This window comes from Bidens hawaiensis, unplaced genomic scaffold (assembly GCF_021521415.1).
Source record: "Bidens hawaiensis isolate Kalapana, Puna unplaced genomic scaffold, B.hawaiensis_p1.1 tig00030274_1, whole genome shotgun sequence".
In the NCBI taxonomy this organism is placed as follows: Eukaryota; Viridiplantae; Streptophyta; class Magnoliopsida; order Asterales; family Asteraceae; genus Bidens; species Bidens hawaiensis.
In genome coordinates this window covers 52,011-67,797 of record NW_027495048.1, presented here as the reverse complement: position 1 = coordinate 67,797, position 15,787 = coordinate 52,011, and the positions used below count along the sequence as shown (strand labels likewise).

At 33.4% G+C, this 15,787-nt stretch overlaps 3 protein-coding genes across 3 annotated transcripts; 1 reads left to right on the top strand and 2 right to left on the bottom strand.

Annotated features, from left to right (window-relative positions):
• The first annotated feature begins 670 nt into the window (after positions 1-670).
• LOC143580181 (hydroxyproline O-galactosyltransferase GALT6-like) lies at positions 671-3,764 on the top strand. The gene is made up of 7 exons (XM_077063279.1): positions 671-675; positions 842-1,770; positions 2,013-2,245; positions 2,320-2,610; positions 2,692-2,820; positions 2,928-3,101; positions 3,192-3,764. The coding sequence occupies exons 1-7, from the start codon at positions 671-673 to the stop codon at positions 3,507-3,509; spliced, it is 2,079 nt and encodes a 692-aa protein (XP_076919394.1). The 3' UTR covers positions 3,510-3,764.
• Positions 3,765-4,658: 894 nt separating this feature from the next.
• LOC143580183 (small ribosomal subunit protein eS7-like) lies at positions 4,659-7,577 on the bottom strand. The gene is made up of 6 exons (XM_077063281.1): positions 7,463-7,577; positions 5,662-5,745; positions 5,520-5,593; positions 5,314-5,437; positions 5,027-5,209; positions 4,659-4,944 (listed from the first exon to the last, which is right to left on the bottom strand). The coding sequence occupies exons 2-6, from the start codon at positions 5,734-5,736 to the stop codon at positions 4,825-4,827; spliced, it is 576 nt and encodes a 191-aa protein (XP_076919396.1). The 5' UTR covers positions 5,737-5,745; positions 7,463-7,577; the 3' UTR covers positions 4,659-4,824.
• A 1,341-nt stretch (positions 7,578-8,918) lies between these two features.
• LOC143580182 (protein NUCLEAR FUSION DEFECTIVE 4-like) lies at positions 8,919-11,637 on the bottom strand. The gene is made up of 2 exons (XM_077063280.1): positions 11,116-11,637; positions 8,919-10,207 (listed from the first exon to the last, which is right to left on the bottom strand). Exons 1-2 carry the CDS (start codon positions 11,575-11,577, stop codon positions 9,152-9,154), a joined length of 1,518 nt encoding a protein of 505 aa, XP_076919395.1. The 5' UTR covers positions 11,578-11,637; the 3' UTR covers positions 8,919-9,151.
• Positions 11,638-15,787: the final 4,150 nt, after the last annotated feature.

Below are 15,787 nucleotides of genomic sequence, written 5' to 3'. Positions count from 1 at the left end.
TCACGTTATATCGCCTTAAATTATAATTACTTTTCAAAAAATACATTAATAACTACATATCTTATCATTATCCCTCAAATAAATACTAAAATCCAACTATAAAAAACGTAAAAAGGGAATCCTAATAATTAATTCAGTATAGAATTACCTTTAACCATTGAGTTATTTCGTGTGGCCTAGTTTATCACTATTCGTTCTCTCTTTTAAATATATATAGGGGGTGTTTGGCCTAGTTTATTTAGCAAAGTTAATAGCTTTTTTAGCTTTTTTTTTTTTAATAAAATAAGCTTAATTTGGTATTTGCTTTAGCTTTTTTAGCTTAGGCTTTTAAGCTTATATAAGCTAAATTGAATAAGCTTATTTAAATATGGTTTTTTAGCTTATTTGAATAAAGTTATTTGTTCAATGGGGTAAATTACTCATTTTCCTTCAAATGGGTGATATGTTAATAATGTTAAAGCAACTTATTAGTATAACAAATTAAAAAATGATGAATTTAAAAACTTATTAAAACGTATAATCAACTTATAGAATATAAGCTAATCCAAACACTTAAAAAAAACTTATCAAATAATAAAAAATAAGCTATAAATAACTTTAAAATATAAACATAAGCTAAAACATACCAGCCATGCCAAACACCCTCATAAAAAAATAATGAATTTAGAAAATGGGGTAAAAGTGAATTAACTAACAAATATATAAAGTTAACCATTACTAAAAACGGTATCTTTTGATTTTGATATTGATATTGATATTGATATTGATATTGATATTGATATTGATATTGATTTGAATTGATATTGATATAAAATTGATTTCTTTTCTTTGTTTGTTTCAGACGACCGACCACACCTTTCTCTCTCACCCACAAACACACACACACACTCTTTCTTTCTCTGGTGTTAACGCCGACTCAATTTCGAATCTGGGTTCATGATTACAACCACAACAACATGAACATGAAACGATCCATTCAGTTTCTTGTCGGCTTAGGACTCTTGTACCTCGTCACAGTCGTTCTAGAAGCTCCCTTTGTGTCCAAGATAGTTAAAGAAGAAGACGAGGAGTCTAGCACCTTCTTCACCGACAAATTAAAACCCTATGTGTTAGACAGTGAAGAAGAATTACAAAACAAAAAAGCCCCAATTCGCCCTCACTTTCAACAATTCGTCAAACCCAGTTCGATTCCATCTCAGTTCAATACAATCCGAGAGTTTAAAGCTTTATCCACTTTGAATTTCGATGTTAATAGCTTAAACGGTGAACCGAAAGACGGATTTGGGGGTATTCAGAAGTCGGCTAAGGAGGCTTTTGCTGTTGGGAAGAGGTTTTGGGCAGAGATCGAATCGGGTCGGATTAAGTTACCGAGTGAGAAGAATCAGAGTAGGGAGAGTTGTCCGAATTCGATTGCGTTAACGGGTTCAGTTTTTAGGGAGAAAGGGAGTATTATTGTGTTGCCTTGTGGGATGACATTGGGATCGCATATTACGTTGGTGGGGCGGCCGAGAGAGGCGCACCCCGAGCAGGACCCGAAGATTTCGTTGTTGAAGTCGGGTCAGTATTTGATGGTGTCGCAGTTTATGATGGAGTTGCAGGGTTTGAAGACGGTGGATGGCGAGGATCCGCCGAGGATTTTGCATTTTAACCCGAGGTTGAAGGGCGATTGGAGTGGGAAGCCGGTGATTGAGCAGAACACGTGTTATCGGATGCAGTGGGGCGCTGCTCATCGGTGCGAAGGGTGGAAGTCGAGGCCGGATGAAGAGACTGGTAAATTTGATTCATTGGTTATTGGTTATGTTACGGCGTTTGGATCAAATACAAATTAAATTAGCGTGCTAACAATGAGAACAAGTAGTGTGTTAATTACAAAATTAGACTACTTGTATATATAATTACACTACTTGGTTCATTAATTCGCACTGTTAGCACGTTAATTTGATTTGTACGCTAACGTTCCCCTATATGAACCTATGTTGAAGTTTGTTGGCTAATGTTTTTGAGTTTTGTAGTTGATGATCAGGTGAAATGTGAAAAGTGGATCCGTGATGATGATGATCGATCAGAGGAGTCGAAGTCGAACTGGTGGCTGAACCGGCTTATCGGTCGAACCAAGAAGGTGGCGTTTGACTGGCCATACCCTTTTGCAGAAGGGAAGCTGTTTGTGTTGACTCTTAATGCAGGGTTAGAGGGCTATCATGTTAATGTTGATGGTAGACATATTACTTCATTCCCGTATCGAACCGTGAGTAAACGTTGTTGTAAAAGTTAAATTATTTGCAGACTTGTAGTTGTAGAAATTAATTAAGTTTGTTATAGGGTTTTGCATTGGAGGATGCAACGGGACTGGCGTTAAACGGGGACATTGATGTGAATGCTGTGTTTGCCGCTTCGTTACCCTCGACACATCCTAGTTTTGCTCCTCAACGACATTTGGAGATGTCAGATAAGTGGCGGTCGCCGCCTCTACCAGACGGGCCGGTTGATATGTTTGTTGGGGTTCTTTCGGCTGGAAATCATTTTGCTGAGCGGATGGCGGTGAGGAAGTCTTGGATGCAGCATAATCTTATTAAATCTTCACGTGTTGTTGCTCGTTTCTTTGTGGCATTGGTTAGTAATGGCACATAATATGAGTTTTAGATAGTAATGATAATAATTCTTGTTATTAATATTGTTTTTGAACTTTTGTAGCATGCGAGAAAGGAAGTGAACCTCGAGTTAAAGAAAGAATCAGACTTCTTTGGAGACATTGTGATTGTGCCTTACATGGATAATTATGATCTTGTTGTATTGAAAACCGTTGCAATATGTGAATACGGGGTGAGTTATTTGTTCTTGTATTATTGTTTTTGTTATTAGTGTTTTGCATAAGTTTTATAATATTCTAAGATAACTTATTTTTGGATTTTATTCTTAATACAACTCAGGTTCGTACCGCAGCTGCTAAATACATCATGAAGTGTGACGATGACACGTTTGTGAGAGTTGATGCGGTTCTTAACGAAGCAAATAAAATAGGGGATGGCAAGGGCTTGTATGTTGGGAATATAAATTATTATCATAAACCATTACGATCTGGTAAATGGTCTGTAACATACGAGGTACTAAATTATTCATAATCTGCTTTATTCTAACTTCTAAGATATGATAATCTTTTAAAACCGCATACAAAATCTTTTTTATTTCGTTAGGAATGGCCTGAAGAAGATTACCCACCGTATGCAAACGGTCCTGGGTACATATTATCATCAGATGTTGCAGACTTCATTGCAACCGAATTCGAGAAGCATCGGTTGAAGTTGTTCAAGATGGAAGATGTGAGTATGGGAATGTGGGTGGAACAGTTTAATGATACAAAGCCAGTAGAATATGTTCACAGTTTGAAGTTTTGTCAATTTGGATGCATTGAGGATTATTATACAGCACATTATCAGTCTCCGAGACAAATGTTATGCATGTGGAATAAGTTGCAAATTCACGGGCGCCCTCAATGCTGTAATATGAGATGACAGTCGAAGGTTGACACCCACTCGGTAGTGTGGGCCGGTCAAGAAAGGTTGGCTCGGGATTCTTTGATTATTTCGTTCTATGTTCCCTTGGGTGTTAGTGTTGTATATGTGTGCGGGAAAGTTTTGGTATAGTAGAATCTCGGGTCTGTGTAATTTATTGTAGAACTTTAACAAGCTGGGAAGGTTTTGTTGGATTTTAATTTAAAGGTAACATCTTTCTTTACATTGATCATCTTTTTTATGCGCTATATTGGTTAGTTGATATCCATATTGATGTTATTTTGTGTTTGTTACCTAAACCTAAGGTTTGCCCTTAAGTAGATCAAATTTCAGAAAACAAAATTGTCTTTTCACAGTTAACAGGATTTTGCCATTTTGGTTATTCTTTTCGAATATTAAGGGCCTTAACATTATATGTTATGTGGACCCAAACTGGTCATGAGCCATGACACATAACACATTTAGCTTTCACATATCATGTGGTTCAAATCAAATTGATCAATGACAATTCTAGCTTTTGCAAGTTCTATTGCTTAAAATTGACAACCTGGCCTGTTATATGCTTCTATGTTTTCTATCAGTGACGTCTATAACTTTTACTTTCATTCTGTTTTCTTGCATGGCTGGGTAAATAGCATTTGCTTTCGCTTTCATTTTGCCAATTTTGTTTTGACCCGTCTCCGTCGCTATAACTAGCTACAACCAGTTAAATAAACCCAAAATTCATTGCTAGACAAAAATGATGACCAAATTATATCAATGAGCTTCAGATCCGTAGTCCAAAGGAACAAATTAATGAAGCCATTTTCGGAGCCTAAGGTTCGGTGGTTGGATTATAATTTATGCTTTCAAAACTAAATTTGGCAAAATTATAATTTTTTAAAATTTGATATATTTCTTAACATCACCCAACCAAAAATACTAAACAAGCTTCTATGTATTAACGATAACGCTTAAGCATAACTCCATAAGAAATACAACAAATAAACCCAAAGTCTTTACACACACTGTTAAATGTAGACTATAACATGTGTTTTGTCATGTCATTTAGTCCATTGTCTGCCTAAGTTTGAATATGAATCCTTTCTCAAAAATATGCTTCTACAAACTAGGCTAGCCACACATTGGCTTTTATTACTCGACATAAGGTGATCAAGCAAATAGGTAAAAATAATTTTAACCATCATCAAACAAATAAAAAGGATCCAAGAAGCAGAAAAGATGCTTTAGTATAACTCGAACAAACCTCAAAAACCTAAAACATTTGTCAATTTTCAACATGAAAAACGCAAACCAACTAAAAACCTTAGCTAGCTCATGCTACAGTAATAGGGTACTCGAACACAACATCTTTACCAGAAAGCTTCCTGTACACTCCACTGAATGTCTCTAGCTTGTACTCGGTGTCATTGCGTGCCTTTGGGTCCAAGAAAACCTGCACAAAGTACAACCTCCAGGTCACAACAAAAATACACCTAGCCATGCATACATTCTATATTAAAAGGAATAACATTAACCATCATGATTTTGGAACCATCGAGTCTGTATCGAACACGTTTCCCCACAATCTCAGCTGGGTGCACCACATCTTCCAGCATTGCTTCGTGCACAGATGTAAGGGTGCGGGATCGAGGTCTCTGGGCTGCAGACCCTTTCTTTGGGGGCCTAACGATCCGTCTGGTGGCAATGAAAACCACATCCTGTAACAAACATCAGTTGCATATAACTACAATTCCAAAATAAAAATATAATAATAATAAATAATAATAATAATAATAATAACAATAACACGTAGAAAAAATACCTTCCCGCTGAACTTCTTCTCAAGCTCTCTAACAAGCTTAGTATGAATCTTGCGAAATGATTTCCTTAACCTATAAGGAACATGAATCACAACAGCCTTTCGACTCCCAGAGACATCAATTTGACTGCAAAAAAGCATTAACGTTATTTGATGGAAGTAAAAAGTGGTTATAATTCAAAAACTCGTATGAGAGCGTAGAAACTTACTTTGCAGAGTTGATATATAAGTCCTTCAAATCACTTTTGAGCTCTTGGTGAGTGTTCTCCAAGTCAAACAATGCCTGCACAAAACTAATCAATATAAATAAACTTAAATGAAAGCAAGCATATGTAACTAATAAATTATTACCTGAGCAACAGTTTGCTCAAACTCGGTGGGTTCAACATCCTTGTCCTTTTGGATCTTCTTCATCGAGGTATACATCTTGAAAAACTGGTTTTACAAAGCCATTATTTAATCAAACTTGTGTTAATATAAATTCAAACAAAGGTATTATAAATAACTACCAAGAAATTTGGTTATGCTTATGTGAATACAGGAATGACAGATTATATCAACAAAATGCAAACCCTAAGTTAAAACATTAGTGTAAGAAAAACATACACGCCTAGAAAGATTTCAATGAAAAGAGAATTAGATACACAGTTTTCATATGTACATGTCCGACTCACAAACTACTAAATACAACAATTAAAGTAGACAGCACCACATAAATAACCAATGGCAAGCGGAAGCACAACCTTATTAACATCCAGCATCAAAACATTCAACTTAATGAATAAATGACAACAATAATAGCAAATCACAATTAAATATTATACAGAGTCAATACACTTGTGAGAAGCTATATATATTTTATAATAATATTATATATTATAAATAAAATAAATAAATAAAACAAATTTTATTGTAAACCTAGTTTACCATTACGTCATAATGATTTCTAGTTAAACTAGTATGCTGTATTTCCTTTAGTAATTCTAGCCTACTCCGTTCTTGATTTCCAACAGAAAATTTTGAATCTTACTCATTACATAATTGATTTTAAATTGAAAATTTTTACCTAACTTTTTTTTGAATTACCAATGTCTAGCTCGTCCTCTCCCGTGTAGACATATATATACACACACAAACGCATATGTGCGAATAAATGTAGGGAAAGCAATCTTTAGACATTGGCGGTTCAAAACGTTAGTTAGGAATTCGAAAAAAAAAATAATGTGTAAGAAAGATACCAACATATCTTTTTGAAAGAGAGATCAAATTAAGACCAAAATTGCAATGGAAAACAAAGCTAACTTGTATAACCGGAGGTCCGTAATTTAAGTAAGACCTAAAACTTGAGGAAAAACAAATAAGACATCAATTTGAAAAAAACATGCGCAGTTGTTGCAAACTTAAAACTAAGTTTACAAACAAAAGTTACATATTAAATAGAAATAGAGTCGACTATACGGTTTACATATACGGAACACAATGACAAGAACTAAGTTGGATGCTGAACAACTTTATTAACATCCAACAACATAAAAACATTTAACTTAACAAACAAATGGCATAAATTATATGCAAGCAAGTACCTGAAAACTGCAAAAAATAACTACTTTTAAGTTTTAACATGATTAAGCATTTTACATTCTCGTATAGATTCATCAATCATACAACTTCGTATTATATTATTAAAAGCAAAAAAATCACATAATTTTCTCTCTGTATACCTAATTTTCCATTTGCAGCATCCTAAATAATATTCCTCTAGCATAGCGTAATTAACTTGTTAATTTTTTCTTCAATTTTTAGTTCATACCTAAATAATATTCCTCTAGCTATATAAGCAAGATCCCATTGCTTAAACAGTTTTAGTATTACTCCGTTATTGCTTTCAAACGAAAATTTTAACTAAAACCAATAATTTTCATTCCAAAACAACAGTGGATTAAGACTAGAAATGCCAACAGAAACGAAGCAAATATATATAGCTAGAAGAAAATGATTTAAGTATGAAATTAGTGTAGTTAACTTATGATAATGTTGCAATTGAAAAACTAGATCTAAGGGGGGGAAAAAGTTATACTTTCCTGTGTTCTTTTACTTGTAATAATAAAACACAAAACAAAAATAAATATATATAGACTGGTATAAAACTTACGCTGAATCGAAGGATAGGTAAAACCTAACCAGCTTGGAGGAGTTGAGGAGGAGAAAGCTGCTGCTGCTGCTGCTGCTGCTATAGTCACCAAACGCATACACCAGATGCCCTAAATATTTTTGCCTTTTATATGTTTGGGCTGAAACTGTGCTACGCATTATTATTGGGCTCACTTTCTAATCTTTTACTAAAGCCCAAATCAAAGTATTTTATAAAAAATAAACTAGCTTGGTGTTTGCGGCGAGGTACACGCTCAAACACGACATTGAACGTGTAAGTGGTGACCTCACTATAGTACGCACGTATCCTGACTATAGTATGCGTGCAATGCGGCGTCGGACGCGTAACCATTCGTCGGTGAACAGGTAACTCGGTCCGAAACATGATCCAAGCCCACCAGACCCGTTGCGGCCCTAATTGCATGTCACGTAACATGTTATTTTTAAATTTTAAAAATTTTAGCAATACTTACTCAAATTAAAGAGGATAAAATGCTCGTTTTTATAGTGTAATTTTTAAAAAATAATATCAACATGTAAATAAGTTATGGTCGTTAAAACTTCGTGGGGTTATTGGTTTAGAATAAGAAGGTTAATATGTAACTATTTAGTAAGTTAACAAAACTTACTCTTAAGTTTAAGGACCATAATTGTAAGTATGTTTCAAACTAAATTATTAAAAGTTAAAACTTTAAGTGTACATGATCATAGTAAGCAAATATTATACCCCCCCTAGATTTTCAAAATTGATTGCATTATTGATTATAATAGTGATTGTACCTATTAAAATTTAAGAGGTCAATTACTCATGCATTATATACAGTATAGATATCGTTAGTTGCTGATATAATGAAGACATTAGATCTCTCGGTTTTTTTGTTTCTAAAATAGGTCAAACTATAAGTTTATAGAATGGACGAATTGGTGTAAATTTAATTTGTTGTAAAGTTTGTTTTGGAGCTCCTCTTTGGCTTGTGAGAGGTGTTTCGTTGTTTGTGTTACGGGGTGGTTCTCTTCGTCAGCTGTTTATAGAAGTTTACTTAAGAAAAAGAGAGCTATGTTTTGGTTTATGTCGTTTTCCGCTATACTTTATAGCTTAAATTAAATATTATGTGTCTTTTTCTGAACTTATAAACAATATAATTATTCAAATAGGGGTTTTTAGTGCATATTTTCTCACGCTACAATTTTTAATGCGTAAATACGGTTTGAGTAACAACAATATTTTGAAGGTTTGTAAAGTATATAATGATTAACCGTGGTGTCAAAAGTTTGATATGGTTATATACAATTTGAAAATCAAGGGTTAGATACAAAAGTTTGATATGGTTAGTAAAGTATATAATGATTAACCACGAAGCACACAACCATATTTTGAGTTGACTCTGACCATTGGATCACCTCAAGATTAAATAATGGCCACGTTAATTAAGCATTTTTGAAAAATCCATTTGGATGGATTTGACATGAAAATAGTCTTCTTTTCTTTCCCAAGAAAATATTATTATTGCTCAATAGAAAATATCACTTTCCTACTGTGACATAGAAAGTTTAATAAACTTGGATATTAATATCATGACAACACTTTGATTGAACATGACTCACCTTTACAAAAATAAAACATTGGTAAAACTATCACATAAATTAACAACATACAATCGATCTCTTTCTCACCACCCTTGCAATTGCTTCACCTTCTTTGCAAAATCGAAGCGTAAAACCCCCTCGTGCGAAGAAACAAGACGAAGGAAAACAGAACCCCGAAAGCACTAACCGCAGCAAATATTAAATACGAAAGCATAAAACAATGTAGCCCGTGACACGATACCTCATTAGCTTGTACTTCCTTATCATATATCCTGCCAATCACTTGCACTGAAAATATATACGAACCAATCGGGTTAGCCGCAGCTATAGTATTGAATATAGTCCCCATATGTTTCACCCCAAATATCTCCGAAGTTATTGTAGGCATCAAAGACCATTGTGACCCGTAACAAATACCCACAATCACCGAACCAATGTACAAATTCCCGCTTAAACCAATGATCAAATGACCCACAACCATCGCTAATTGCGTAAAGCAAATAAACAAAGGCCTCCCTCCACCGTATCTAAGTAGGAACAAATCAGACACGTATCCACCACCAAACCGGCCAAGAAAGTTCCATATACTCCATAACGAAACCATTGCATTGATCTCAACCGTTGAGTAGTCAAGTGACTCGCCTATTTGAGTTATATTATTAATTGTGGCTAGCCCTGACCCCAATACACAAACCATGGCTATAAACAACAACCAAAAGTTGAGTGTGCCCGTCGCTTGTAGCAAATTCATTTCAATTTCCTGAGTCTTCGAAGTTATGATCAATGGATCCGTCGTGCTAGGGGGTAATGGTAGTTGTTTGTTTTTTTGAGTAGTGTGGGCTACTTGAAGAGGAGATAGGACCATAATTAAAAGAATAGTTGTTGTTGCAATGTGAGCCCATAGTGGGAATGTGAAGATGATTTGTAAGATGATTATGATCATTAGATATGTGGCGATGATGATTGCGATCAATGAGAAGCGATTCAAGTGAGGTTTGTCATTGCTCGTGTTTGAAGGGTCCGCGTGAACAAATGACATCAACGTGAGAGTCACGAGTGTAGGAAAGACAGCAAGCATGAGTAAATAAGAGGCTGGTTTGCCGTCAATTAGCGTGTGGTATATTTGAATTAGTATTGCTCCGCTAAGCCCCAAAAACCCCTATAAGTTTAAGAAAAAAATTCACAATAGTAAGAACAATGCATATGTTTAGAAACCTTTTGATGCATATCATAACATCCATTGTAAAAAAGTGATTGAATAGTCGACTACTTGAGTTTGAGTTTGTGTTTGTGATCCTCTTTCATCATACATGGACCAAGTATATTTATGGGCCCATATATTTAATTAACACAAAAGAAAAGTTAATAGAATTTTAAAAAAATGCCTCTTTAAAAAACGTTTTAAAAAAATGCCTCTTTAGTTATATAACGTTTTGTTTTAGCTTAGCAATTTAAAACTAAAATATGCTTCTTTAAAAAAATGCCATGCCTTTATGTAACATTTGTAAGCCTAATTTGTTGTATTTAAATTTAATCTATTGTATTTTAGTTAGTATATGTATTTACAATTTGTTATTGACTTATTGACTAAAAATTTGTATGTTAATAATATTGTTTTATTAATAGTCTAATATATTCAACTTAATATGTTAGAAGATAATTTTAATTTGTTATATTTATTGTAATAATATAGTAAATTATATTATTAATAATTATATTAATAAAAAACTAAATATTTATACTTTACAAAACTAAATAATTTTGTTCATATATTAATATAAAATAAAAGTCAGTTTTTTTTTGAAAAGCTAATATCAGTAAACAAAAAATATATCTAGACTAGATAGAGATTAGACTAGACACAACAATATACTCGATAAATAAAAGTCAACTAACAAATGCAAGATAATGGTATGAATAAATTAATTTATTGTTGCTTGGGTTTATTCTTAGATCATCTTATGTACCAATAATTAAGAGAATAAATTGATTAACAAAGGACGACTTAACTAATTTTTACATAAAAGTTTCGTATACATAGATATGATTACACAAGTTTCAGGTTACCTTTATGATGCCAACACTAGTTCCACTATAATCTGGGAAGTTACGAACAGCAACAACCACATTCCCAGTGTTAACAAATGTCAGAGCATGTGCTGCCATGAACATAAACAAACACATAACCCAAACATGTGGCCTATCAATGACTCCCGCAACAGACAACCACATTAGAAAGTAACCCGCAAAGAACTGAACCGCACCCGCTATATACACCAACGAAAGCCCAGACCCAAAGCAACTAGACGAACCATCCTCGTGACCAGTAACGGCATCATAGAGTAGACCGGATAGTACTCCAATATTAGCACCGATGTCCTTGAAGACGGATACGGTGTCTAGAGTGGACTGATCGTAGCCCTGACTGGATTTGAGGGCCGCGGAGTATATTCCGAAGGTGTAGGAGGCACCTGAGCTGCACTGGATCCATATGCTGGCCACCGTAGATAACCACTTGCTGCGTTCCATTATTAAATGGAATATACGTTCAATTGGTTTTGGAGAGTAATTTCATCAAGACGTGTTTCATGTGTTGCCGATAGGCAGGAGGTTGGGACTATTTATTTCGTCCACTATTAATATACTAGTACTAGAGAATTAATTAACATTGGATGTAGACTTGGTATACCTATTAAACAGTAATAAAGTTTATTTTAACTTTTAAGACTATACATATATAGTCATTCTAAAATCATGTTGAAATACAACTTTGCCTACCAACTACATCCTTGTCTTAAATAATACCCACGGATATTACTATATAAACAGTATGTATATTGCATAGGCCGGTTAGTTTTGCTTCTCGGCTCTAATCGAACCATAACCGAATACTTAGATAATATGGATTAATAAACCACTTACTTTTGATTGGATGCGGTTCGGTTATTTAGTTGATCTGGGATTATGATCGATTCGTTTTATATTGATAAATGATAACTTAAGAAAAAACAAAAACCAGAAAAAATTGACTCGTTTTAAGGGCAGCGGATACGGTGTCTAGAGTGGATTGATCGTAACCCTGACTCGATTTAAGGGTGGCGGAGTATATACCGAAGGTGTGGTGGCGCCGGAGCTACACTAGGTGAGTGAGAAATTTTCTAATACATTGTTGAGACGAAAGGAGTAAAGTATTGCAAAAATTTCTAATACATTGTTGAGACGTGTTTTTTTATCCACGTGTTAACATACCGAGCGTGCCAAAAAACTTTGATCTAAAATTGAGACGTGCTTTTTTTAATGTCGGCACGTAAATAAAAAAATCACGTTTTAACGGTGTACTCGAAATTTTGCTAAACTTTATATTTTAAAAGTTATATAAGACAACCTAATTGTGGCTAAAACTAAATATAATAATTTTATATCTAAAAATGTGTCAAGAATTCTTTAAAAAAATTTTCCCGACTATTTTTTTACCTAAAATAGTCGTCTCGACTCCCGACCAATTTAGTGTTACAAAATACTTGCCCTGAAAACTTTCTTAGTCTAAATAATTCATCGTCCTAACCATATTTTCGTTAACTTTAAGAACCTAGTTGTCCTGAGTTGTTTGTGGTGGGATTTTGGAAAAAGTTTGCGAATGATAGGTAAACGTCGAAACCCATTTCAGAAATTGGATATTTTCTTAATTTCCCCTCGTATAATCCGTTCTCAACTTAAGATTCTCTTACATATCTTTTGTCATTTTACTAGAGTTTGGTTGTTCAATAAGCGGTTTATACAAGTCCGTTTGACACATGAGTGGACTAAGAATCTCGAGTACATGTGCGATGAAAATTGGTTGGAGTCCGCTTGTTCAATAAACGAACTATTATTTGTGTCCACTTATCCAAAACTCACCTACAAGCACTTAACAATTTCCTAACACACCTAGTTGTACGAAAAAATTTGGTTGTGAGTGGATGAGATATAAAGTGTTATTGCTCATGAGTAAATTTAGAGAAGACATTATTCATTATCTATAATTGTTTAATATTTGTTAAAAGTGGTTCTGAATGAATGAGAGAAAATTTAATCAAAATGCATAAAAAACTTATTATTCAATTAAAAAATATAGAGAAAATTATAGTGATTATTAGTTTGAAGTAATCCAAAACTATTAAGTCACTAGTTACATGAAGATGCAGATTAGATTATTTCTGATTACGTGACTTGTTTTTCTTTTCCTAGTTAGATCACTTGAGTTTCAAACATTCAATGAATGTTCTAATTCTAATTTTTTTTCTTTTTCCTATTTAACAGGTAATATTGCTGATATCAGGCTTTTTTTTCCTTGTCAATGTTGATGTGCAAGTATAAAATCTTCAAATTTTAGAAATGGATCTCTCTTAATGCTTTAATTACTCTATCAAACATCTTTACGGTTTGTGACTCCTAAGAATAGTTACCTTACAAACATACCTACTCAATGGAATATTGAAATATAATTAATGTATAACTGGATCCGACATCCGATATCTACACCCAATTAATAAAAAGTATTTAAAAACAAATCGATAAGCTAACATCGACAAAAAAAAGGTGAAACACATGTCGTAAAATTATGAAAATCCGAGGATGTGAATGGCTTATTAGTTTTAAGATTGAACAAGATCGAAAAACCTTAATTACTTACAAAAACACTAAAGTGGGTAGGTAGACCAAATGCAAAATGAAACCGAATATCCTGGAGTTAAACATCGTGGAGACAGGTCAGGTGAAGGAGATACTTATTATATTTAATTCGGATTATCAAATGGCATATTGTGCCTCAAAATTAATAAAAAAATAAAGAGCATTAATCACATGATAATTTTAAAATACGAAATGGAAAACATGTAAATTACAAAAAACAAAAACTCATTGTTTATCTAAATAAATGATGATGATAAAAGGATGACAACCAAACAAATGAGAATAATTTATAAACTGTTATTAAGGTTGGATGAACAGTTTGCTTATGTTCAAACACAATTGAATAAACATCCCTTTGCTTGTGTTAGTTCCTGGAATTAATAAAATGCAATTCCTTGTTTTTATTCATTTATAAGTTATTAAATCAAGTAAATAAATTTCAAGTTGAACAACTGACGACTGATTCGTCAATTGTTCACCTCATTTACAACCATGGGCGGAACTTTAAAGGGGCAAGGAGGGGTTCCGGCCACTCTTGTTTTTTGGCTCAAAACATCTAAATATAGCTCATATAGTTTTGATAAACATAACCCATATATTTACAATAATATTTTTGGGCTATAAGTGATAATATATATGATTTTTGATAGTCAAACAAAGCCAACTATTATAAATGGTTATTTTTTAAGAATTTATGATATTAATTTGGTGAAAATATTGATTTTTTATGCGTAAGAACTTAATTAATTTCAATTATTTTCGGCCTCTCCTATTTAAAAATTTAAGTTTCGTCACTTAAGTGATTGTTAAAATATTTACTAAAACTAGTTAGTTTTTAGTGATATTTTTAAGACATTTCATACTTCACATTTTAAACCTGGAAAAAGATGAATTGATGAACACATATTTTGTATTCAGTATTATGAACATAATTTGTAGATAAAATATATTTTTCTTATAATTTTGTAAGCCCATTGGTCGTCATTAATTCATTTATGCCAACAAAGTTATTCCGTATCGTGGCAACTCAGAGTGAATCCAGAAATATGGCTTGAAGTTATCTGTCCACGTAAGAAGATCAGGGATTTGATTTATGTACAATTTTTAAATAAATATAATGTTCTAATTACAAAGAATTCTTAGGCCATGTGTAGTGGGGCTCGGGCTTGGGCGAACTGAGACGAGAATGGAACCGAACACCGCCCCCTCCCCCCCACCGGCGATAAGTGGGCGAAAAGGGGTGGGGGCGGGGTGTTTTTATCGCCGTGGAAGAATAAGAAATATTATTATTTTATTACATGTTGTGTGTGTATATATATGTATATGTATATATGTTGTGTGTGTATATATATGTACATATGTTGTGTGTGTTTATATATGTATATGCAAAATGAATCCTAGAAACAACCCAAACCAACCGAACCACCCATTCCCTCCTTTCGATCAACACCATGGTTCGCAAAACCAACCGAACGTGAATTTACAATGGAACCCGATGAACCTAAACCAACCGAGCTATCCATTTCAATTTCCCGACCCGAACCTAAACATGTACGCCAAAGGAGCTATATGTTTTTTTTATATTTTTAATTAGGTATTTTTTTGTATTTCTTTTTAATTTTAATGCATTTTTATTTAATTATTTGAAAAAATTGGTTTTTATTTGATTAGTTTAATTATAAAAAGAAAATAATAAAAAAAGATACTGTGGGCCTAATTTGTAGCCCCTACACCATTACACCCCAAAAAACAAATTTATTTAAATAATTAAATAAAAATGCATTAAAATTAAAAAGAAATACAAAAAAAACATACCTAAAAAAATACATAACTAAATATATTAAAAAAACATAACTAAAGAAAAAAATTAAAAAAAACATAGATAAAAAAAAGAAACTAATATTTGTAATATTCGCGCATTTTTTCACGTCGGCGTTGCATTAATAATGCGGCATCCTCGTGAAACCCCTCCGATTTGAGGGATTCGTAGTCGTTTTCATTTGTTTTAATTCGAACGTCTGGTTCAGCTTTTCTTGTTGTTTGTTGGATGCTCGAATGTCGGCTCCAA

Bases quoted from the DNA above. Each gene is read 5' to 3' on its own strand.
- LOC143580183 (XM_077063281.1), bottom strand. From the start codon at position 5,736: ATGTATACCTCGATGAAGAAGATCCAAAAGGACAAGGATGTTGAACCC. The intron at 5,594-5,661 runs GTAATAATTTAT...AGTTTTGTGCAG, and splicing joins TTGAGCAAACTGTTGCTCAG to GCATTGTTTGACTTGGAGAA. The intron at 4,945-5,026 runs GTTAATGTTATT...TACTTTGTGCAG, and splicing joins ATGGTTCCAAAATCATGATG to GTTTTCTTGGACCCAAAGGC.
- LOC143580181 (XM_077063279.1), top strand. The intron at 2,611-2,691 runs GTTAGTAATGGC...GAACTTTTGTAG, and splicing joins CTCGTTTCTTTGTGGCATTG to CATGCGAGAAAGGAAGTGAA. The intron at 2,821-2,927 runs GTGAGTTATTTG...AATACAACTCAG, and splicing joins TTGCAATATGTGAATACGGG to GTTCGTACCGCAGCTGCTAA.
- LOC143580182 (XM_077063280.1), bottom strand. From the start codon at position 11,577: ATGGAACGCAGCAAGTGGTTATCTACGGTGGCCAGCATATGGATCCAG. The intron at 10,208-11,115 runs GTAACCTGAAAC...TTAAACTTATAG, and splicing joins CTAGTGTTGGCATCATAAAG to GGGTTTTTGGGGCTTAGCGG.